This window comes from Eptatretus burgeri, chromosome 12 (assembly GCF_056783735.1).
Source record: "Eptatretus burgeri isolate ZD-2024b chromosome 12, Ebu_testis_v1, whole genome shotgun sequence".
NCBI lineage: Eukaryota > Metazoa > Chordata > Myxini > Myxiniformes > Myxinidae > Eptatretus > Eptatretus burgeri.
Window position 1 is genome coordinate 96,362,169 of NC_140972.1, and position 23,898 is coordinate 96,386,066.

Sequence of the window (23,898 nt, forward strand, 5' to 3'; positions counted from 1 at the left end):
TTTGTATCCCACTGATACGCCAGATCTAGATCCAGACCTGAACCAGAATCAACTTGGCTTGTTCTTATCATCGACCCAACTCATCTACAACTTTTTGAGATATCTTGCTACGTATCATTTTTGGCCCCATCTATCAATGGTGAAGAATCGCTTCGAAAATTAAATAATTCTCATGTCCGGATTTAGTTCTTCACCAAAATCAAAACGATTCGTCCTTGTCGCACACGCAACCTGTCCACCAAGTTTCATCCAAATCCGTAAATAACTGTTTGAGATATCATGTGATTTATCATTTTTAGCCCGATGCCTCAACGGCGAAGAATCGCTTAAAAATTCTCGGATCCGGATCTTCACTAAAATCTAATCGTTTTGTCCTTGTCACACACTGAACCTGTCCACTAAGTTTCTTCCGAATCCATGCATAACTTTGTGAGATATCATGCTATATTGTTGCGGGGCCAGACGTCGGCCGTGGGCACGACCGCGAGATGGAGCTGCAGCGTCGGCTTGACCGATCGCCCGGAATTTAGGTCGTCACTCCGGAGAAGTCCGGAGCCGACGGGTCCTGACTGGACCGAAGATCGCCAACAGGTCACCCGCGTGGAATAGGGTGATTAGCCAAATTTCTATATACCTAAGTATCCACGCGGGGAATCTACCAGGGAAATTCAGACTCGATGGAACTCGTACGAAACGAGTCACTTTGTGCGCTCGTTCCGTGTGCGATCCGAGCGGTTTAATCTCCAAGAACCGTCGGTCCAAATGTACCCTTACGGCCGTAACAGCTTTTAGTAATTCTCAAACACTCAGCACGCTCAGCCAATGAAGGAACGGACACGAACGAGCTGAAACATTCAACAAATGGGGATTTTTATTGAATAGTAATGGGGAAATGAAGGAAAGCACGCAAGAAGCAGAGCTAAACTGATATTATTATTAAGCACGTAAATACAGGCAAAAACACTTGTACATTTCACTACTTATCAGATGGGCCCACATGCACACACACACACCCAAATAATCGGACCTTCAGCTCGGAGGGACAGGTGGGCTGAAGACCATGGTCTAACTTGGACCTGTCCGCCTCGTGCGGTCTTCAAGTCGGTCCGGCGGGAGGCGAGACTAACCCAGACACCGGCGAGCGACCCTTGCATGTCCTGGCGTTCCTCAAGCTCTCGGTTGTGGTGAGGAGGAGAATGACGGCGTTGACCACGACCGGCCAGACAGGCTCCCTTGGACAAGCGCTCCAGCAAGACGGGATGTCCAGGTCGGGGAAATGCTCTTCCGTTCCTCCGCTCTTTCTCTCCTCTTTTCCTCCGCTCTGCGCTCTCCTTTTTCCTCCGCTCTCCTCCCTCCTTTGTCGAGGAAGATCCTTTATCCAGGAAGGTCACTTGTCGTCTCTCGATCGCGAGGATTCTCTCTGACCAGCTTCTGGCTCCGCTTTTATCCATCTCCGCCGGCCCGACCCCTCCTCCACTCGGGCCGCGGAGAATCCCGGTGCTGTTCTCTTCTCGGCAGCACTGCCGCAACGCAACGGTCGTTTTGTTGCTGTCGTTGTGGAAGATGAGTTTTTCTAATAAAGGGAAATCCTAACTATAAAGATAAATCACAGCACATTAACGTTTATTTACCGATTCGACAAGGGAAAGGAAGCTATCTATAAAACACATACTTACCGATATAACTCATCTATAGGACCTGAATGTTGTGTGTGATAGGTTTCCAAATTCGTACCAATATATCGTTTTTTTTGGCCCCATCTATCAATGGTGAAGAATCATTCAAAACATACCAGTATTCGGATCTGGATTTTCACCAATATCTCATAATTCTGTCCTTGTCGCATGCCCAACCTGTCTGCCAAGTTTAATCCAAGTCTGTCCATAACCTTTTAAGATATCATGATATACTGTTGGACCACAGCTTTTGTGGTTCCGCTATCGTGGACCCCGCATATTCATGGTTCATAAAATGTGACCTGCTTGTACATTTGTGGCCCTGTGCTTCACGCATTCACAGTTTTTCATGGGATTTTTGATTTTCCTTTATGAATCACAAACCACCGGGAACCTATCCCCCTTTTTTCCATTGAAACAATGCCCCAACATTTGCAGATTCGACTTTCGCGGCATTTTTCAGGAACGTATCTCCCGCGAATGTCAGTGTCCGACAGTATATCGTTTTTGGCTGTATCTCTCAATGGTGAAGAATCCTTTTTAAAATTCCAGTGTCCAGATCATCACCAAAATCTAATCATTTCGTCCTTGTCACACACCCATCCTCTCCACCAAATTTCATCTGAATCTGTCTTCACCTTTTTGAGATATCCTCTACACAATCCTTCACCTTCGGTGGCAGAGGTAATATTGGTGACTATAATCGTAACACTGCATTCCCTTTGTTGAGACTACAAAGTTACTGGATTAAAGCTGTGTATTATTCATGACTCGTTGAGAAGTGACGTACTGATCGTCAAATTCTTCTGGTGGTCCGACGAGGGAGACAACCAAACATCGTCAATGCCTGCATGGAAAAAAACTTTCCATTGTGGCGACATTGCACGAGGCTAACTTTTTAAGAACAAATATGCACATGTTCAATCGACTTGATGATGTGGATGAAGGAAGCTGAAAACGACTTGATTATTATGCTGATTGGTTGTGCAACTGGGTCAGGGGCACCTGCCTTCCATGGAGGGTAACCTTTATGATGACGTAATTGCATTACCACCTGCTCTTTGTCTGAACTCGGAAGATTACATTATCAACCATGTGTATGCCAGACTTGAAGAACCATCCAATCGTACAAATTCTGAGTGGGATGGCTTCATGTGTGATTTTTAACCACATTGAATAACATGGTTGATCTTCTCTACAGTAAGATCGTTGACCGCCTGTCGGGTGACACTTTCATCATCAAAAGTTTTTTAATTCTTTGGTCGATCAAAACCTATGTGCCCTTTATTCACCTGACTTTCTAAACTCGATAAACCTTTCAGGTGTGCCACCACACGAGAAGTCACTGAAGGATAACACGTAACATCTAAACCAAGGTCACTGATGGTCTTCCTGAAGCGCAGAGGCTTAGTGGTGAGCGTGCTGCATCCCTTCTTTTTATTCCTATAATTCTTCTTTCTTCATCTGACACGGATCTTCCTTTTTCAACTCCGCCAATGACAGTTTCCGGTCAGGCCAGTCATTGCGATGACTGTCAGCAAAAGCCAGGGTCAGAGCCTGCGGCATTGTGGATTCCTGCTTCCCACCGGTGTAGTTACACACGGACAGCTGTATATTGCAGCGAGTAGAGTAGGAGACCCACTTGATCTCTGCATCTTTGCCAACTATAATGAATTCTGGATGAGGAGAGGGACTTGAACATGCTGCATGCCGATGAATCCGCAACGTCGTTTATTGTGAGATTGTATAAACTCAGGGACAGATCCAGAGTGACATTTGGAGGGTTAATAGCTCCCAAGAAAATGTTGCTTTTTCAAAAAAAAACTTAAAATTAACTAATTTCGCTCAATAAACAAAACCGTTAATAGTTCATTACAGCAAACGTAGGGTAGAGGTGCCGATCGTGTGCAGCCTTTTTGGCTGCTTGTTGCATCATTGGTTAGGGGCGTAGCCCCTATTACCAGTCCACTGGTGCTCATTTTGCCAATGTCAGAAGGATGACAGGCTGAGTCAACCCCCTGGTGTTAATTCAGTTGCCAACGGGGCTCAAACTCGGGACCTAGGATCCCAAGCCACTACCCTAACCGCTAAGCCAACGCCAGGCTCAGGCTAGAGGTAAAAATATGAATTGCCATGGGCCCCCCACAACCTCCCCCTTCTCTCCCCCTCAATCCGCCACTGAAATATAATGCTTTTTTTTTGTTTTTTTTCACTGATTATCACTATTATTCACCATCACAAAGCATAAATAAATGATGCCATTGGAAACAAAGGCAATGCTAATTCGCAACGTTTGTTTTCCTGATTCTCACCTTCATTCACCATAATTGACACTTTTTAATTTGGCGAACTTATCATTTATTTTCACTTCATCGTCTGATCTCTGGGAACATAAAACAAATTCATACCATTCTTTTTTTGGCAATACACGTGCGGATGACTTAAAATGAACGCTGGGTTGTTTTGCAGTAAACATAAACTTCTGGGAGCACGTGAAGCAGCACTTCATTGCCAATACCCTTCCCAAATAAAGGGAGGAGTTTTCCCTGGAAATCTGTTCTGCGGGTCCCTGCTGATACTCTCTAAAACTATAATTTTGAAGTTGTCGACCCTCAGATCTTTAATTATCCATCTTTGGCGATGTTCGTTTCACACGCCGCACTGGTTCTTGTGTTCAAATGCTGATTTTTTTTTCCTTTTTTTTTTTTTTGTGTGTGTGTGTGCAAAGTCCATGCTCGTGGAAGAGCTTGAACAATGAACTGATCAGGAAGCAACAGAAGAAATGCTACAGTGGAGAGAGGGGGACACCAATATCACTGTTGAAGAATAAAATAGAGGGAGACTTGGACATATAATGGATGTGGGGAGGAAGCATGGGATGGACATGATGGACATGATGGATACCGCCACATACTCTCAGGAAGGAACAACTGGGAATTACGAAAGAATTGGGGTTGGGGAGGACAGCAGAGTTGGGTATTCATCATAATAATCGGAAATCACTCGCTAACGAGTAAGATAGTCTTCTCGAAGAGAACTTTATTTGTCAGTTTGCAAGTGACCGATGAGGCCAACTCTTGAATTACATAGCCTGGTGCAATCAGGACAGATGTTTTCAGGTGCACTGGTGTGTGGGTAGCGATGTTGGCGTTCTTTCCTCTGTCGCCTATTGGCCTCTTTTGCTTGTCTACGTGATGCTTCAAAGTGGAGGGACCCCTCCAGGCAGCATTCTCCATCTCGGGCAATCGCAGGCAACGCTTTCTCAGTCTCTTTTCGCTGCAAATAAAAGTCTTGGTTAGGAAGGTGAGAGAGTGAAATTTGAATCACGTGGCCTGTCCATCGAAGCTGTTCATGGATATAATCATTGCCTTAATGCTGATGGCCCCTCCTTCGTCAAGTACGCTGATGTTTGTGTGCCTGTGCTCCCATTTAATCCTCAAAATTTGGTGAAGGCAGCGTTGATGATTTCTCTCCAGGATCTTCAGATGCCTTCTCGGTTTCAGCGCCACATAGCAGAGTTGAATGACAACTGCCTGATAAACAAGGATCTTGGTTCCAGTCCGAATATCGCTATCATTAAAGACTATTTCTCCGATGTGCGAAGGCAACGCTAGTGCAATTCAGACAGTGTTGGATTTCTACATCTATGTCTACCTTCGAAGAGAGATGGCTCTCGAGGAAGGGGAAGTGATCCACATTCTCCAAAACCTCTCCGTTGATTCTGATGGTAGAAGCTTGCAGTGCCTCACTAGGAGATGGGTGATACAGGACTTTGATCTTCTTGATGTTGAGGGAGAGACCCAGATGTTGGTAGGATGCTCCAAATGCAATAACAGTGGACTGATAATCCTTGCTCTGAGAAAAAAAATAGCATTGTCATCTGCGTACTGGAGTTCCACGATAAGAGAGACGGAGCTCTCGCTCTTTGCTGTCAGTCTGCTGAGGTTGATGAGTTTGTCGACCATCCTATAAATAATCTGTACTCCGCTTGGAAGATTCCCATTAATGAGATGAAAAATGCTTACAATGAAAATAGCAAACAGGGTCAGAGCAATGATGCAGCCCTGCTTCACTCCAGTTAAGTCACTCCACATCGTTCAACTTGAGAGCCACGACGACTCAAAACAGTCACCAGCATGTAACCCATGTAGCAGCCTCAGAACCTTGATGATTTTTTTCAAGACAGCCAGTGTTCGATGAGTTGATCCACAATGCATGACAATTCACTGAGTCAAATGCTTTATTCAGATCGATGAATGCCATACAGAGAGGTCATTTCTGTTCTCGACAATTCTCCTGAATTTGTTGAGCGGTGAATATCATATCCGAGATTCCTCTAGATCAGGGGTTCTCAAACCCAGGGTAGCAACCCGAACTGGAAAAAAAAACCCCTTCAAAATCCTGGTTTTTGAAGGGGGGAGTTTCACTTCAAAAACATTTTCTCCGCCAATTTTTATCATAGGTACCGGTATCATTTGGGGTGCGACGCAAATGTGATTTTTAAATTTGGGGTTTGGGGACAAAAAAAAAAAATTGCGAACCACTGCTCAAGATGGTCTAAATCCATATTATGATTCCAGGAAAATCTCCTGAGAGGGGCAAAAGGAGATCAGCAACAATGCGAGCGAGAAGTTTTCCAACATTGGACAATAGGGATATACCTCGATAATTCCCACATTTGGCCTTATCACCTTTTTGAAAGATTGTGGCAATCAGGACATCTCTCTGCCCTGCAGGAACCTCCTCCATGTTCCAGATCTTTAAATAAGAATGTGGATCTGGCACATGAGCTCCAAATCACCTTGCTTGAGGATTTCTGCAAGAATACCATCAGGACCTTTTTCATCTTCCCGATGGCCATCTGCACCTTATTCGAGGTCGGGGGTTCCCCGAGTTCTTCTCTTGTTGGTCATTGAGGTATCCGTATGAGGACCTGATCTTTCACGATGGAGTTACAATTTAAGAGCTCTTGGAAATGTTCTTTCCATCGAGAGTTGATGGCTTCATTATCCTTTTGCATTCGAATTCCATATTTTGATGGAAGGGGGTTCACAGCATGATAGCTTGATCCAACGATCGCTTTGGTGGTGCTGAAAAAGCTTCACATGTCATGGGTGTCGTCTACCAGGTACTGGATTTCTTTGGCTTTCTCTGTTCACCATTTATTCTTCAGTTCCCCAGTCTTGAGTTGGATTTCTGCCTTTGCCTTTGCATGACCTTCCTTCTCAGCGCTACAGTTGGTGTCACCTGCCAAACACAGAAGGTTTTCCTTTTCAAGTTGAGAAGGCACCCGATTACCACATCATTTTCATCGAACCCATCCTGATGTTTCCTGGTTTTGTCGCCAATCGTTTCCTTACATGTATCGAGAATGGCAGCCTTGAGTTCACTCCAATGTGTTTCAATACCTTCTGGAAGTTCTTCAGGCAGTCTTTTGTTCAGCAAGGCCTGAAAATGCTTTCAGTTTGTTGGTGTCCTTTCGACCCTCGACGTTAAGGTCACATCAGGTCTGCTTCTTTTGCGACCTTCGTTTTGGCATGAACTTGATGGACATCGTGGAACGGATAAGGCGATTGTCTGTCAAGCACAGTCATCAGCACTTGCCGTTGCTCTTGTACTGTAAGGAGAATGTCCTTATGATCTCGAACTTGAGCGATGACTTCATCGATAAGATGCCAACGCTTCGACCCGGGATGCATCCATGATGTTTTGAATGTGTTCTTCTGACGGAAGAGAGTGTTGGTGATGGCGAGTCCATGCTCTGCACACTTAGTAGGAAGGAGAACTCCATTGCAGTTGATGTTCCCAATGCCTTCATTTCCTCCCATGCCCTCCACAGCTAACACTCTCTTCCAACCCTTGTATTAAAGTCAACAAGGAGAATTATCTTGTCTTCCTTTGGAACATGAGATAAGATGGTGTCAATATGAGCATAGAATTCTTCTTTCATGTCCTTGTCAGCATCCATTGTTGGAGCATAAGCACTCGTAACAATTGCCTTTTGGTAATTAGCGAGGTTTGAGCAGAGGGTTATGAGCCGTTCGCTGATACCAAGGGGAAGTTCCAAGAGTAATCTTGTAAATTTGTGTTTGATTGCAAATCCAACGACATGGACCCTTGGCTCATTAGAAGACTTTCCTTTCCAGAAGAATCTGTAGCCTCCTTTCTCCTCCTTCAGTTTTCCTTCCCCTGCTCGACGGGGGTTCAGACAGATTTGCAAAATCAACGTTGTACTTCTTGAGTTCTCGTGCAATGATCACAGTCTGTTCTGGTCGGTCACTTTTTGGGTTGCCCGTTTGGGTCTGTGTATTCCATGTGCCAAAATTAAGTTTTTGTTTCTGACAGTAGGGAGGTGATTTCACTGGACATGGTTATCCAGTTAGAATGAGTGAGGCAGGACCATGTTTGGGGCACCTTTTCCAGGTCTCTCCCCTTGTGGGATGAGCAGGGCATATCCTAAAAAGGGCTGCTCAGTCATGGGTGCAGCTGCCGAATCATTCAACCTGCCTCATTCCTCAAGCGAGATGACTGCATCAAACACCCACCACCTGCATGCTGGTCCATGACTACGACCTTCCAGATCTTCACTTTCCTGCTCCTGTCGCCATTCGCTGATCGCCACAGGTCATTTTTGGGGGTTCCTGAATCAGGACGACGCTTGTGCATTACATCTTTTAACCTGGAGAGATTGGTGCACAAACAGCCACCACACAGTCCTTGAAAGAGAAAGGATGCGAGTCCGATGACATGGAGTTTGTGAAGATTGAGCACCTTCCTCTGCCTTCACAGCCATTGTAATATTGTACATGTCCGCACTCTCATCTAATATGACTTTGTACATTATTCAACGCCTGTTCCACTGTTGAGGTCTTCTTGGTTCGCACTTCGGCTGGAACCTCCCCCTCGACTGTACTGTCATGGGTGACCCTACCAGGATTTCAAAAACTCGTGACGGCTTCGCTCTCTGCATCAAAGGAACACGCAAGCTTCTCCACCACGACGAGGATCAACAATCAACAAGGTAGAAATCAACAGGACCAAGGCTCCCAAATATTGTATGTTTTGGGAGCGTAGGTCCTGTTGTTTTGTAAACCCACAGACTCCAGAGCTCTCGTGTGTGGTGAAAACAAGGTGGCCATTCCTCGATTGTTTGCGTGTTCATCTCGTCCTTTTGTATCAGCGTGACCATCAAATACTGTTCCTTTTTAGTTATGTTGGGTCTAGTGGAGATGCCTCTCATTGCTTGTTGTTTTATGTGTGCAGTCACCTGGTAGTTTTGTGGTCGTAGCAGGTACTTTGCAGTTGGTTATTTTCGAACACCTATCCACATGTTTTGTCCAATAGAGAAAGTCCATACCATAGAAGAGGATTCTCGTGACTCGTTTCTTTTCCATCTGTCATCATCTTCGTTCTTTTTTTTTACCTTGAACTTGTTCATCAATTAAAACGGTTGTGTTTTGTTCTCCAGCTGTTCTCATTTCCCAGTATGGTCATTATTTTCAGCTCACCTGGAATGTAGTTCCGGGGAGCTTATGGGATGGAGCATCGTCCGTCCGTCCGTCTGTCCGTCCATCCATCCACAAATACTTTAAACTTTTCTGAAACTCCACATACGTACGATTTTGATGAAACTTGACCACAACCTTTATCATCCGTGATGTATCAAAGTTTGTTCGTGACATTAAAAAAAAATCCACAGGTATTTACTTTCTTCTCCATTACATAATTTGTGGGTCATCCATGCTTGCCAGTGCTCCCCTGGTTATCTTATCCAGCCGCTTCCAGGTGAGCGCTCGGGGGTATTGCCCCTATTTTTTAAATTGCTTCCTTGTTTCTTTATTTATTTTCCATTGAGCTTCCGTGTGTCTGTACAGGCCATCACTTTTTACCAATTGAGCTTTTGGCATCAAGCCTTCAACAAAGCTTTATTATCAGAATATGAAGAACACATATTAATAAAATGTACATTTTTTTTAAACTCGTTTTCATCAAGTTTAGTTTGAATACAAAGTGGACGTGGATGTGTTTTGCATTTTGAACTGTTTTCTAGTTTTACCTGTTTTACGCACTGACAAACAAACCTCTGGGATGAGGATATCCCATTTAAGTTTGCTTTTTGAATAATGTGTGTGCAGGCTAACAAAATGAAAGCCAGCACACATCACTCTGCTGGTTTGCTTCGACGTTTCTGGGGGAACTGGCAGTTGTTTGTGCACCAAGTGATCTGCTGGAGGGACTTGGCCGGGCAGGCGGAGGCATTCCGCAGGTATGGGCAGAAGCACTCTTTTTGGAAGTCATTATTTGCGGTGCTTTCCTGCACATTGGGTGGGTGTGGTGGCTCTCTCCACATGGTGGGCGACTGTGTGGTGGTGCTTTCCACAGGGTGGGTGATTGGTGTGGTGGCTTGCTCTGCTTTTATGCTCCTGTATCTTCATCTTTTGGTACAGGATATCTCTACATGCCCGTGTTTACTATTCATGGCGGGACAAGTTGCAGGCCATAAGAGAGCACAGAGTCTGGAACCGGATGGTGAGAATTTATGATGTTTCCAAACCTAATGGAGATAATTGTGGCTACAGGTTTGCACCTGCAGAGATTACTTAAAAATACAGGTTCTATTTTGAGGAGTGGATTTATTTGGAAATGTTTTGTTTATTTATTTTTGACGAGCAAATACCACCCGTTGCTTCGCTGATGGGAATACTAAAGGGAAAAGGAGAGACAAATAGGGGGAAAAGGAGAGACAAAGACAAAGACAGAGACAGAGACAGAGAGGGATGGGGGATCAAGGAGGGGTGGGGGAAGGGAAGACAGTGTGAGGTGAGAGGACGGGAAGGCAGACGTGTGGTGGAGTGTTAATTAACGCCCGAATGTGTCCAGAGACAAACACCGTCTGCACGCGTCTGGAGCCAAGCTGGCTGAAGACAAACACCGCTTGGACACATCCAGAGACAAATTCTTGTCCGAACATAAACACCGCCCAGAGACAAACCCCGTCCCGACATAACCACCATCCGGATATGTCCAGAGACAGAGAGAGAGGGGGGAGAGGAGAGTGAAAGGGGTGTGGGAGTAGGGTGCTGCACCATATTGGGATGGGTTAGAGCAAGGATGGGACAGAGAGAGAGAAAGAGAGACAGAGACAGACAGATAGATATGCTTTTTGAACAACACACACACACACACACACACACACACACACACACACACACACACACACACACACACACACACACACACACACACACACACACACACACACACACACACACACACACTTGGCTGATATCACCAACAACTCAAAAACCATGAGTAGCTTTCACCAAAAAAGAACAGTGCATTTATTTAGATGTTCAGGGAAATGTTCACACACACACTAATCTTAATAAACAGCTGCATGTGACAGGTGAAAAATAATTTGGTTGGGTAATTTAGAAAACGCGTTAATACAGCAAACAGCTCGGCAATCGGGTGTTATTTCACAACAACTCGGTCAGGGCGACGGAGCACGGAGCGCGGACCACTCGGTCAGGGCGACGGAGCACGGAGCGCGGACCACTCGGTCAGGGCGACGGAGCACGGAGCGCGGACCACTCGGTCAGGGCGACGGAGCGCGGACCACTCTGTCAGGGCGACGGAGCGCGGACCACTCGGTCAGGGCGACGGAGCACGGAGCGCGGACCACTCGGTCAGGGCGACGGAGCGCGGACCACTCTGTCAGGGCGACGGAGCGCGGACCACTCTGTCAGGGCGACGGAGCGCGGACCACTCTGTCAGGGCGACGGAGCGCGGACCACTCTGTCAGGGCGACGGAGCGCGGACCACTCTGTCAGCGCGACGGAGCGCGGACCACTCTGTCAGCGCGACGGAGCGCGGACCACTCTGTCAGGGCGACGGAGCGCGGACCACTCGGTCAGGGCGACGGAGCGCGGACCACTCGGTCAGGGCGACGGAGCGCGGACCACTCGGTCAGGGCGACGGAGCGCGGACCACTCGGTCAGGGCGACGGAGCGCGGACCACTCGGTCAGGGCGACGGAGCGCGGACCACTCGGTCAGGGCGACGGAGCGCGGACCACTCGGTCAGGGCGACGGAGCGCGGACCACTCGGTCAGGGCGACGGAGCGCGGACCACTCGGTCAGGGCGACGGAGCGCGGACCACTCGGTCAGGGCGACGGAGCGCGGACCACTCGGTCAGGGCGACGGAGCGCGGACCACTCGGTCAGGGCGACGGAGCGCGGACCACTCGGTCAGGGCGACGGAGCGCGGACCACTCGGTCAGGGCGACGGAGCGCGGACCACTCGGTCAGGGCGACGGAGCGCGGACCACTCGGTCAGGGCGACGGAGCGCGGACCACTCGGTCAGGGCGACGGAGCGCGGACCACTCGGTCAGGGCGACGGAGCGCGGACCACTCGGTCAGGGCGACGGAGCGCGGGACCACTCGGTCAGGGCGACGGAGCGCGGGACCACTCGGTCAGGGCGACGGAGCGCGGGACCACTCGGTCAGGGCGACGGAGCGCGGGACCACTCGGTCAGGGCGACGGAGCGCGGGACCACTCGGTCAGGGCGACGGAGCGCGGGACCACTCGGTCAGGGCGACGGAGCGCGGGACCACTCGGTCAGGGCGACGGAGCGCGGGACCACTCTGTCAGGGCGACGGAGCGCGGGACCACTCGGTCAGGGCGACGGAGCGCGGGACCACTCGGTCAGGGCGACGGAGCGCGGGACCACTCGGTCAGGGCGACGGAGCGCGGGACCACTCGGTCAGGGCGACGGAGCGCGGGACCACTCGGTCAGGGCGACGGAGCGCGGGACCACTCGGTCAGGGCGACGGAGCGCGGGACCACTCGGTCAGGGCGACGGAGCGCGGGACCACTCGGTCAGGGCGACGGAGCGCGGGACCACTCGGTCAGGGCGACGGAGCGCGGGACCACTCGGTCAGGGCGACGGAGCGCGGGACCACTCGCCCAGGGCGACGGAGCGCGGGACCACTCGCCCAGGGCGACGGAGCGCGGGACCACTCGCCCAGGGCGACGGAGCGCGGGACCACTCGCCCAGGGCGACGGAGCGCGGGACCACTCGCCCAGGGCGACGGAGCGCGGGACCACTCGCCCAGGGCGACGGAGCGCGGGACCACTCGCCCAGGGCGACGGAGCGCGGGACCACTCGCCCAGGGCGACGGAGCGCGGGACCACTCGCCCAGGGCGACGGAGCGCGGGACCACTCGCCCAGGGCGACGTGGCGGGCAAAAGCATCTGCATTGAGTAAACAATTCGCTCAGAAGGACTTAGCACGGTACCGCTATCAACTGTAATGTGTTCGGCAAGTGGCTGAAGCACTCATGCAAGCACTCCAATTAAATGGTTGACAAGGATCAGTTGGCCAGGCTGTCGCATATAGTATGAGATCCCTTTAACTTTAAAGCTGGTCTTCACCACGCATGCAGCAGTTAATGAAATATCGTGAATTCATTAAAATAATGACTTTATCCACAAAAGAATTGTAGCTTAATGCAGAACAACCCTGGAGACATCGCAAAGTTCAATCGACCATGAAATATACATTGCAGGTCATCCGCCATCTTGCCTGCTTGTCTGTGCATGCATCACGTGATACATCAGTTCGGGGTCTGCGCAAACATTATAACCTTTTTAAAAAATGTCTGGTTTTTTACCATATTTGCTTTGATTCCATGTAAAGCACCTCATGAAACCTCTGGAAATATAGACACATCTGGTAGATGCGATGGATTGGCAGTCCCTCTGGGAGATCGAGTGTGAGGTCTTGCAGTGAATGCATTTAATCATACACAGTCATGGCCAAAAATATTGGCACCCTTGCACTTTTTTCAAATAATGCTCTATTTCTTCCAGAAAATTGTTGAAATTAAAAATCTTCCGTCATTCCACAAATAAATCCTAAAATGGCCTGGGCAATATTATTGGCATCTTTTAGAAGTTGTTAGAAATCATTAGATGTCAAGCAGGTGATTCTCCTTTATTTTGGAATTTAACTCACCTGTGGTGAGTTGCAGGTGCCTGCAATATAAAAAAAAATCACTCATTCAACCAGTTTGAATAGAGAAAAGGAGTCATTCTGATGTTTTATGTCACTGTGTGGACCACAATGAGCATGGAGAAAAGAAAGAATGCCAGAGAATTGTCTGAGGAGGTCAGACGCAAGATTGGAGCCAAGCATGGACAATCTAAAGGCTACAAATCGATCTCCAGAGACCTTGATGTTCCTGTGTCCACCATACGCAATGCTGTCAGGAAGTCTAAGGCACATGGCACTGTCGCCAATCTCCCTGGACGTGGCCGCAAGAGAAAACTTGATCGAAGATTGCAGTGAAGGATTGTTCGAATGGTGGAGAAAGCTCCTTGATCAACTGCCAAACAGATTCATGCTGACCTTCAGACACAAGGTACCACGGTTGCAACTCGCACCATCCGTTGCCAACTCAATGAAAGGTGGTTCTATGGTAGGAGACCTAGGAGGACCCCACTGCTGGGAGAGAGAGAGACATAAGAAAGCCCAACTGGAGTTCGCCAAAACACACCTGAACAAGCCAAAATCCTTCTGGGAGAGTGTCCTGTGGATAAATGAGACCAAGTTAGAGCTTTTTGGTAAAGCACATCATCTCTATGTTTACAGAAAACAAAATGAAGCCTTCAAAGAAAAGAACATCTTCCCGACAATCAAACATGGAGGTTTCATGATGTTTTGGGGTTGCTGTGCTGCCTCTGGCACTGGGTGCCTTGAATGTGTGCATGGCATCACAAAATCAGGATCCCAAGGAATTTTGGAGCACAATGTTCAAACCAGTGCCAGAAAGCTGGGTCTCTGTCGAAGGTCTTATGCATGGGTCTTACAGCAGGTTAATGACCCCAAACACACTTCAAAAAGTACCCAGGAATGGTGCAAGACAAAACGCTGGACTGTTCTGCAGTAGCCAGCAATGAGTCCAAATCTACATCCCATTGAACACCTGTGGGGAGATCTGAAAACAGCAGTTAGGAGAAGGCACCCTTCAAATCTTGGATAACTTAAGCAGTTTGCACAAGAAGAGTGTGCCAAACTGCCAGTGGAGACATGTAGGAAGCTCATTCATGGCTATAGAAAGCACTTGACTGCAGTTATTTTGTCCAAAGGCCATGATACAAAATGTTAACTCGAGGGTGTCCATAATTTTGTCAGTCATTTCTTTTTATTTTTGGATTTAAAAATATCTGCTGATTTAAAAATATTTACAACATCTGCTGTTCTTCTTTTGCTCCAATCGGTTCTTCTGACCACGTGCTTGTAGAAGTGGACATCGCTCTGGCTGTTACCAGAGAACCACATCAGCACCGTCGAGTCTGGCATTTCATTCAAGCCGACTGGCAGGGTCTCCAAGCGGTCATCAAACTTCGAGACTGGTCTCCCATCGTTACTTTCTCATCATCAACTCATCCTGGGAATTCTTTCAAAGAAACTTACTCTCCCTCATGCACAGATATATCCCCTCTCGTCTTCAGTTGTCCTACCCTTCCTCCCACCCATGGTTCACTGAAGCTTGTCGCGAGGCAGTTCTCCTGAAACAACTTGACTTTGCCTCATGGAAAGCAAATCCAACTGAGGGTAATCTCATTTCCTTCCATAAAGCTCGGGACAAGTGTCTATCTACCCTCAGGAGAGCCAGAAACAACACCTTTCGAAGCTCAAGTCTGAACTCTCAAACCTCTCCCCCTCTTCCAAATCCTGGTGGCGTCTAATCAAATCTGTTTCTGGTGTATGTTCCCGCTCCTTCCCTCCCTTACCTCAAATGGCCGCACTGCTGATACCGCACGTGAAAAGGCTGAATGCCTAAACTCAGTGTTTGCATCGAAATCTTGTGTCCGAAACCCATCGCTTTCTGTACCCACCTTACCCAGTCGCACCCAACTGTCCCTGGACTCTGTCCTTTTCTTCTGACAATGTGGAGCTCTTGCTGTCAAACCTGACTCAGATTCTGCAAACTTTCCAGACGGCATCAGCCCACGTGTCCTAAAAACCTGCTCCTCTACTCTTGCTCAATCTCTCTGTTATATTCACCCTCATTTGCTCAAGGTCATCTGCCCTCTGCTTGGAAATCAGCAAACATCACTGCCCTGCATAAAAAGGTGCAAACACAGATCCCTGCAACGACAGACCAACCAGCCTTCTCCCAATCATCAGCAAGGTTATGGAATCCATCATCGCTTCAGACATTAAATCCTTCCTCTTCTCAAATAGCTTGATGTCCGATCATCAATTTGGTTTCAGACCAGGTCACTCTACCCTGCATATGTTGCTTCTGCTCTCCCAACAATGGATGGAGGTCCACAATGCCGGACATTAAATTAGAGACATATCCCGAGACACATCACGTACTTTTTAAACGGTCTGATACCCTGCCCTGCTCACCGAACTCTCTTCCTATGGTATTCAAGGCCGTCTACACTCATGGCTTGCAGACTTCCTCCCCTGTCGCAGTCAACGTGTGCCCGAAATGGAGTTCTTTCATCCCCTCTTCCTGGCCAGGCTGGAGATCCTCAAGGCAGCATTCTGGGTTCTGATCTTTTTCTGGTTTTCATCAATGATGTCTCAGACTCTCTGGAAAATCCTCTTGATCTCTTTGCTGATGACTCCACCCTCTGCCGTACCATCTGTCATCCCTTCGACCGGAAAGCAGCAGCTTCTTCGCTCACTGCAGATCTTGGTAAAATCACAAACTGGTCCAACACCTGGAACATGTCTTTGAATCCAGACAAATCTCACACTCTCACTATGTCACTCTGAAAGGACCGCTTGTAAAAAATAAAAATAAAAAAACCTCATCCACTTTCTCAACAATCTTCTGGAAGAAGTCCTTTCTTTCAAGCTTCTGGGTGTCCTCTGCCTTGATCTTTCGTGGAAACACCACATTTCCAACCTGGCCTCCAAAGCCAGTCACCGACTGGGAATCCTCCGTTGTGCAAAGTCCTTCCTCGGCCCACCTGAGCTCCTGACCACATACAAAGCTTTCGTCCACTGCCTGATGGAGTACTGCTCTCCCCTCTGGGCTGGTGCTCCTGCCTCCCACCTTTCTCGGCTTCACGCTGTGGATACAAAGGCATTTCGGATCATTGGCATCTCCCGCGATGAGGCTGTCTTTAGGCCTCTCACTCTCTCACCGCAGGCAGGTCGAAGGTCTTTCTGTCTTCCACCATCTCCTCTCCGGTCTCGCCCCCCCCTGCTCTGTCTGCAATTTGTCCCCACCATATTTCTGCAGGGCAATCAAGGTCCCCCAACAACCCCATTCTGGTAAAACTACCAAAATCACGAATCATTACTCACCTTCACTCTTTCATTCCTCTATTTTCCCACCACTGGAACAAACTCCCAAACTCTCTTCAATCCCATTCTTCCCTCCAGGCCTTCATAACAGCTGTTCACCACCACCTCTTATCGTCCCCCATCCAAATCCTTGATCTTTTCTACCCCCGATAATCCACCCCAAACCCACCTCCTTCAAATTGTGAAATTGTGAAAGAATGCGTGTCTTTGGTCAGGCATTTATGCACAGAAAACCTTCATTTACTTTTGACAATGATAAGCATTTATCTCAGCATGCAGATGGAGCATCTGGTTTGAACAGCTTTTGCAGAACAATTGGAAGTCAATGACCTCTGCAGTTCGATGAGACTCCTGTTGATAAGCGGACAATGGGAAGACAGAGTTCTTATTTGTACAACTTTGCAATTGAATGGGAGGCCAGAGTTAATGAGACTAATGCCTCTGGGGACTCGACTCTCTGGCATCACCAAAGTAATTCTCCCCAATTTGCCAACCAAGTGGAAAATGTAAGATTATATTGTTGCACAGTTAACTAACATACTATATTTATTTATTTATATAACAACCTTCAGTATGTAATGATTTATCAAGTATATATTTTAGAGTAACAAACATAACAAATGGGTACATATTTCCTTGGACTAAACATGGACTAAAACATGGGAACATAGCTTTGCTTGCTTAAAGTAAATAGGTATATTGGCTTAGTTATCAGAGTCTTTATTTCTTTAAATTATCAGATTTCACAACAGATTTCACAACAGATTTCGACGCTTATTTTGTCCAGACGATATCCTCAAAACCGAAATATATTTTGATGATTTACTTTAATTAGTCCGTGAGAGTAGATCGTGGAAAATCATAATCATACAATGCATAAAATCACTTCAAGCTCCCAATTTGAAAACTATATTGCAGTAAAACTTACTGCAGCACGGTTTCTAATTTACACGCTGAATTAAACGTGTCAAAACCTCTCCAACGCAAGGTTGTTTGGCATTTACACGATTGTGGCTGGTGTTTTCCAAAAGATTTATATTATTCTTATTCCTTTTTTCTGTACTGCACTTTACTTAATTAATATTTAATTTTTACATACGATCAGACGAGTTGCCACCTGCCGTCATTGCAATCGCAATTCGAATTTACATTGTGGATTAATTGTGAAAAATGGCTGACGTTTTCCCAAAGATTTTATTCTTTTTCCTGATTCCTTATTACTTTACTTAATTACTATTTCGTTTATATACACACTCGACACGAGCTACCACCTGTCGCAATCTCCGAACCTGCCACCATCAAGTGAACTTAGGTCGATCATTATGGCTCCCAAAAGACCCAATTTGAACCAACCAGACAAGAAGAGGAGGAAAACGATGACCATGGAGGTCAAACTTGATATCCTGAATAAATTATCATCAGTTTCTGCTTCATCCTTTCCCAGGCAATATGGCGTGAATGAATCAACCATTAGGACAGTATGGAAGGCCAAAGATAAAATCCGTGCCAGCGTTCGTGCAGGAGCCTCCATCGCAACATCATATGTTAGCAGGAGAGACACCCTTGAAAAAATGGAGAAAAGATTGAGTGTCTGAATAGAAGATCAGAACCAGAAAACTGCTCCAGTGGATGGGCCCATTATACGAAGAAAGGCCATTAGCATCTCCAATTACCTGAAGAAGGAAGCCCATCCTGATGATGAAACAGAAGAAACTGTCTTCTCCAGCACTATCATGATCATTTCAAGCAAGTAGGGGCTGGTTTGACATTTTAAATTAGAAATAACCTCCATAATGTCAAGCTGGCTGGAGAGGCTGCTTCTGCTGATGTAAAAGCAGCTACAGAATACCCAAACGAGGTTCAGAAGCTGATCGAGGAGAAAGGTTATCTGCCAGAACAAATATTCAATGCAGATGAGACAGGTCTATTCTGGAAGAAAATTCCCAATTGGACCTGGATTTCCAAAAAAGAATGAACTGTCTCAGGATTTAAAGCTGCAAAAGACAGATGCACCCTTCTCTTTTGTAGCAATACTACTGGGGACTTCAAATGCAAGCCAATGCTTGTCTACAGAGCAGAGAACCCCAGAGCTCTGAAAGGCACGACGAAGTCCATGTTGCCAGTCTTTTGGAGATCAAACAAAAAGGCCTGGGTTACTGCCAAAGTGTTTGAAGACTGGTTTGAAAACAGCTTCAATCATGAGGTGAAGGGTTATCTGGCAAAGAAAAATTTGGCTTTCAAGGTGCTTCTTATTCTGGATAATGCACCAGGACATTCAACATCCTTAAGGCCCAGTCACACCTTGACGTTTTAGCCAGCTTTTGCCGATTTTTGAAAAAATTGTCTAAAACGCTGGCGCACGTCCAATACGTTATGGGTAAGTGTTGGAAACATTGAGAGCACGCTGAAAAACACTGCCATACGTCGTAGTACGCTGGCTTTCATCGTTGTACTTTGCAGTTGTCCTCAAATTTTAGCATGCTTGAAATTTTATGACTTATGCCAGCGTATGACTCACAAGTTCCGCTACGCTGGCCATAAGTTTTAGGTACGTTATGCGAACGTTGACACACGTCGACACACGTTACTTGTAAGTTACTCATAAGTCGAAACATGTTGAGGTAATGTTTAGCGTCATTGTTCCAGACTCCATGGTTTTTTTTTTTTGGTTTTTTTTTTTCTTCAGTATGACGGTGATGTTGACACTTCGATTTCTAGTGTGGTTATAATATAATATAATTAATAGGCTGCCACTCAACGATTTAAATCATAATCGCACTAGAAATCGAAGGGTCAACATCACCGTCATGCTGAAGAAGAAGAAAAAAAAAAACCATGGAGTCTGGAACACTGACGGGATCCTCCTGTGTGAACCACATTTTTATATACCAATTCCCCTAAACGCTGCCAATATGGTAGTTTTAAGTTAGAAACATGTTAATTTAGTTCTTTGGTCGTCCGGAAGACGTCAATCAAATACATCTACATACGTCAATATGCGTTGGAAATACGTAAGGAATTGGTTCAAACCACGTTACTCATCAGCTAGAAATAACTTTCCGGTACGCAAGACATTGGCTCGACGTGTTTCGACTTATGAGTAGCTTACAAGTAACTTTTGTCGACGTGTGCCAACGTTCGCATATCATGCGTACAACTTATTCCCATCGCATGCAGAGCATGTGTCATATGGCAAGTACGTCGTAAAATTTTGAACACGTTTAAAATTACAAGACGTACTCCACTTACTACGACGTATGATAGCGTCCTTTAGCGTTCTATTCAGGTATACCAAACTTACCCATGCCGTATTCGACGTGCGCCAGCGTTTGACGCATTTTTCAGAGGTCGGCATACGCTGGCAAGATTGCCAAGGTGTGACCGATGTTGACGCTTCCATTTCTCCGCGGTTATGATTTGAATCGTTGTGCGGCAGCCTTTTAAGAGGCTACGCCACGTGATCGTCGGCGATACGTGCAGCATGCTATGCATAAGTTAGACTATTGTTGGTCATAGGTTGTGAACGCCGACAACAGGCTAAGCATTCGTTGGTGTAGGTTATCTATAAGACAACAAAACGTTCTGTGTCCGTTACTAATATGTTATGCATACGACCAACTCGTTATGAATATGTCCGAATCTTAAAAAAAAAAAACATCAAAAGTTCAGAGTAAGCCAGCGTTTTACATACATTTTGATACGTTGCCATTGCTGGCGAAAACGTCAAGGTGTAACTGGGCCTTTAACTGAGTGCCATCCTAATCTTAAGGTGATATTCCTGCCTCCTAATACCACATCATTGTTGCTTATGGACCAGGGTGTGATAGCAACATTTAAGTCTTACTATATATACCAGGAGGAGTTTTGCACACATCCTGTCCATGATGGAGAGAGATTCAGCTCCAACAGTGAATGAATGTTGGAAAAGTTTCAACATTTTTATGCCATTGTGATGAGCAAACACACTTGGGAAGAAGTGAGAAGTGAGACCCTCAGCTGTTGCTGGAAAAAGCTGTGGCCTGAGATTGCCCATGATTTTAGAGATTTCCTGAGTCAGAAAGAAGAAGTGAAGAGGATCATTGATCTTGCAAACCATATTGGAAGGGAAGGATTTGATGACATGGAAAAAGAAGAAGACGTAGAATAACTGTTAAAGTCCCATGGAGAACTGTCTACTAAAGAACTTGAAGAACTTGTGACCCAGATGTCTCGTGAAGAAGACTATGAAGAGCCAGTTAAGGCAGAATTTACCACCAAACTGCTTGAGGAGCTCTTCAAGGCAACAAAAACTGCCCAAGAAATTGCTGTAAGGGTATATCCTTTTGTGGAAAGAAGCCTGAAGTTCAAGTGGGCCACAGAGTCAGCTTTAAATCCATGCACAGAACTTCACAGGGAGTTAAAACAGAATGCAAAGCAAGTGCCTATAACACAATTATTTAGGCCTACTTCAACAGCGACCAGCAGCACTTCGACACCATCCATCAGCACTTCGACACCATCCACCAGCACTTCGACACCATCCACCAGCACTTCGACACCATCCACCAGCACTTTGACACCATCCACCAGCACTTTGACACGATCCACCAGCACTTTGACACCATCCACCAGCACTTTGACACCATCCACCAGCACTTTGACACCATCCACCAGCACTTTGACACCATCCACCAGCACTTTGACACCATCCACCAGCACTTTGACACCATCCACCAGCACTTTGACACCATCCACCAGCACTTTGACACCATCCACCAGCACTTTGACACCATCCACCAGCACTTTGACACCATCCACCAGCACTTTGACACCATCCACCAGCACTTTGACACCATCCACCAGCACTTTGACACCATCCACCAGCACTTTGACACCATCCACCAGCACTTTGACACCATCCACCAGCACTTTGACACCATCCACCAGCACTTTGACACCATCCACCAGCACTTTGACACCATCCACCAGCACTTTGACACCATCCACCAGCACTTTGACACCATCCACCAGCACTTTGACACCATCCACCAGCACTTTGACACCATCCACCAGCACTTTGACACCATCCACCAGCACTTTGACACCATCCACCAGCACTTTGACACCATCCACCAGCACTTTGACACCATCCACCAGCACTTTGACACCATCCACCAGCACTTTGACACCATCCACCAGCACTTTGACACCATCCACCAGCACTTTGACACCATCCACCAGCACTTTGACACCATCCACCAGCACTTTGACACCATCCACCAGCACTTTGACACCATCCACCAGCACTTTGACACCATCCACCAGCACTTTGACACCATCCACCAGCACTTTGACACCATCCACCAGCACTTTGACACCATCCACCAGCACTTTGACACCATCCACCAGCACTTTGACACCATCCACCAGCACTTTGACACCATCCACCAGCACTTTGACACCATCCACCAGCACTTTGACACCATCCACCAGCACTTTGACACCATCCACCAGCACTTTGACACCATCCACCAGCACTTTGACACCATCCACCAGCACTTTGACACCATCCACCAGCACTTTGACACCATCCACCAGCACTTTGACACCATCCACCAGCACTTTGACACCATCCACCAGCACTTTGACACCATCCACCAGCACTTTGACACCATCCACCAGCACTTTGACACCATCCACCAGCACTTTGACACCATCCACCAGCACTTTGACACCATCCACCAGCACTTTGACACCATCCACCAGCACTTTGACACCATCCACCAGCACTTTGACACCATCCACCAGCACTTTGACACCATCCACCAGCACTTTGACACCATCCACCAGCACTTTGACACCATCCACCAGCACTTTGACACCATCCACCAGCACTTTGACACCATCCACCAGCACTTTGACACCATCCACCAGCACTTTGACACCATCCACCAGCACTTTGACACCATCCACCAGCACTTTGACACCATCCACCAGCACTTTGACACCATCCACCAGCACTTTGACACCATCCACCAGCACTTTGACACCATCCACCAGCACTTTGACACCATCCACCAGCACTTTGACACCATCCACCAGCACTTTGACACCATCCACCAGCACTTTGACACCATCCACCAGCACTTTGACACCATCCACCAGCACTTTGACACCATCCACCAGCACTTTGACACCATCCACCAGCACTTTGACACCATCCACCAGCACTTCGACACAGGAAATTAGATTACCCAGGAATCAGATTACCCAGGAATTACCCAGGAAACACCTAAAGACCCCAGAGAGTGAGGTGGCCGACTATCTCCTGATGAGGAATATAATTAAACTAGCCGAAACCCTGTCACAGATGGATTCCGTTCCATTAGCCCAATATGACAACCAGTGGCGGCTTTTGTAAGAGCCGGATCCCAGTCGATGTACTCCATGGCCTTACCTAATGAGGCCTACAAAACGTCCTTGTACACAACATTTTTGGTGTACACTACTCCTTGTGAAGAAGTCCCCTGATTTGTGCACGTGTCTACTTTGACGCATAAACGCAGTGTCAAAACTTCTCTGGTCACAGTACCGAGAAAAACGTGACGCGACCGCTAGGATGAGCACAAAATTGGTCCTTCAGTATTAATATATCGATACAATGTTTCTTGTGACATTTTTTGTGTCGCATTCACTTTCTGAGGTAGTCAGCATGTGCAGAAGAGGGTTTTACATTACAGACGCTATTTTTGAGGAGTGGAATTACACCTCTCAGCGGTGACGGTCTGTCGACGACAGACGTAGTGACGTCAGCGAATGACCAATGATGTCATGACGTCCTTTCGCCTCTCAGCGGTAACGTCACATGTCGACATGTAAACGAATGCAAAACGAAAAGTGTTTATT

At 47.0% G+C, this 23,898-nt stretch overlaps 1 protein-coding gene across 9 annotated transcripts in view; it reads left to right on the forward strand.

Moving 5' to 3' along the window:
* Nucleotides 1–23,898, forward strand: part of SFI1 (SFI1 centrin binding protein) — a 135,947-nt gene that overhangs the window by 41,757 nt on the left and 70,292 nt on the right. For all 9 annotated transcript variants that reach the window (XM_085849009.1, XM_085849003.1, XM_085849004.1 and 6 more), the window contains 2 exons: nucleotides 9,812–9,942; nucleotides 10,124–10,205. In XM_085849009.1, coding sequence (XP_085705135.1) covers nucleotides 9,812–9,942; nucleotides 10,124–10,205 — 213 coding nt within the window. The remainder of the gene's footprint in view (nucleotides 1–9,811; nucleotides 9,943–10,123; nucleotides 10,206–23,898) is intronic.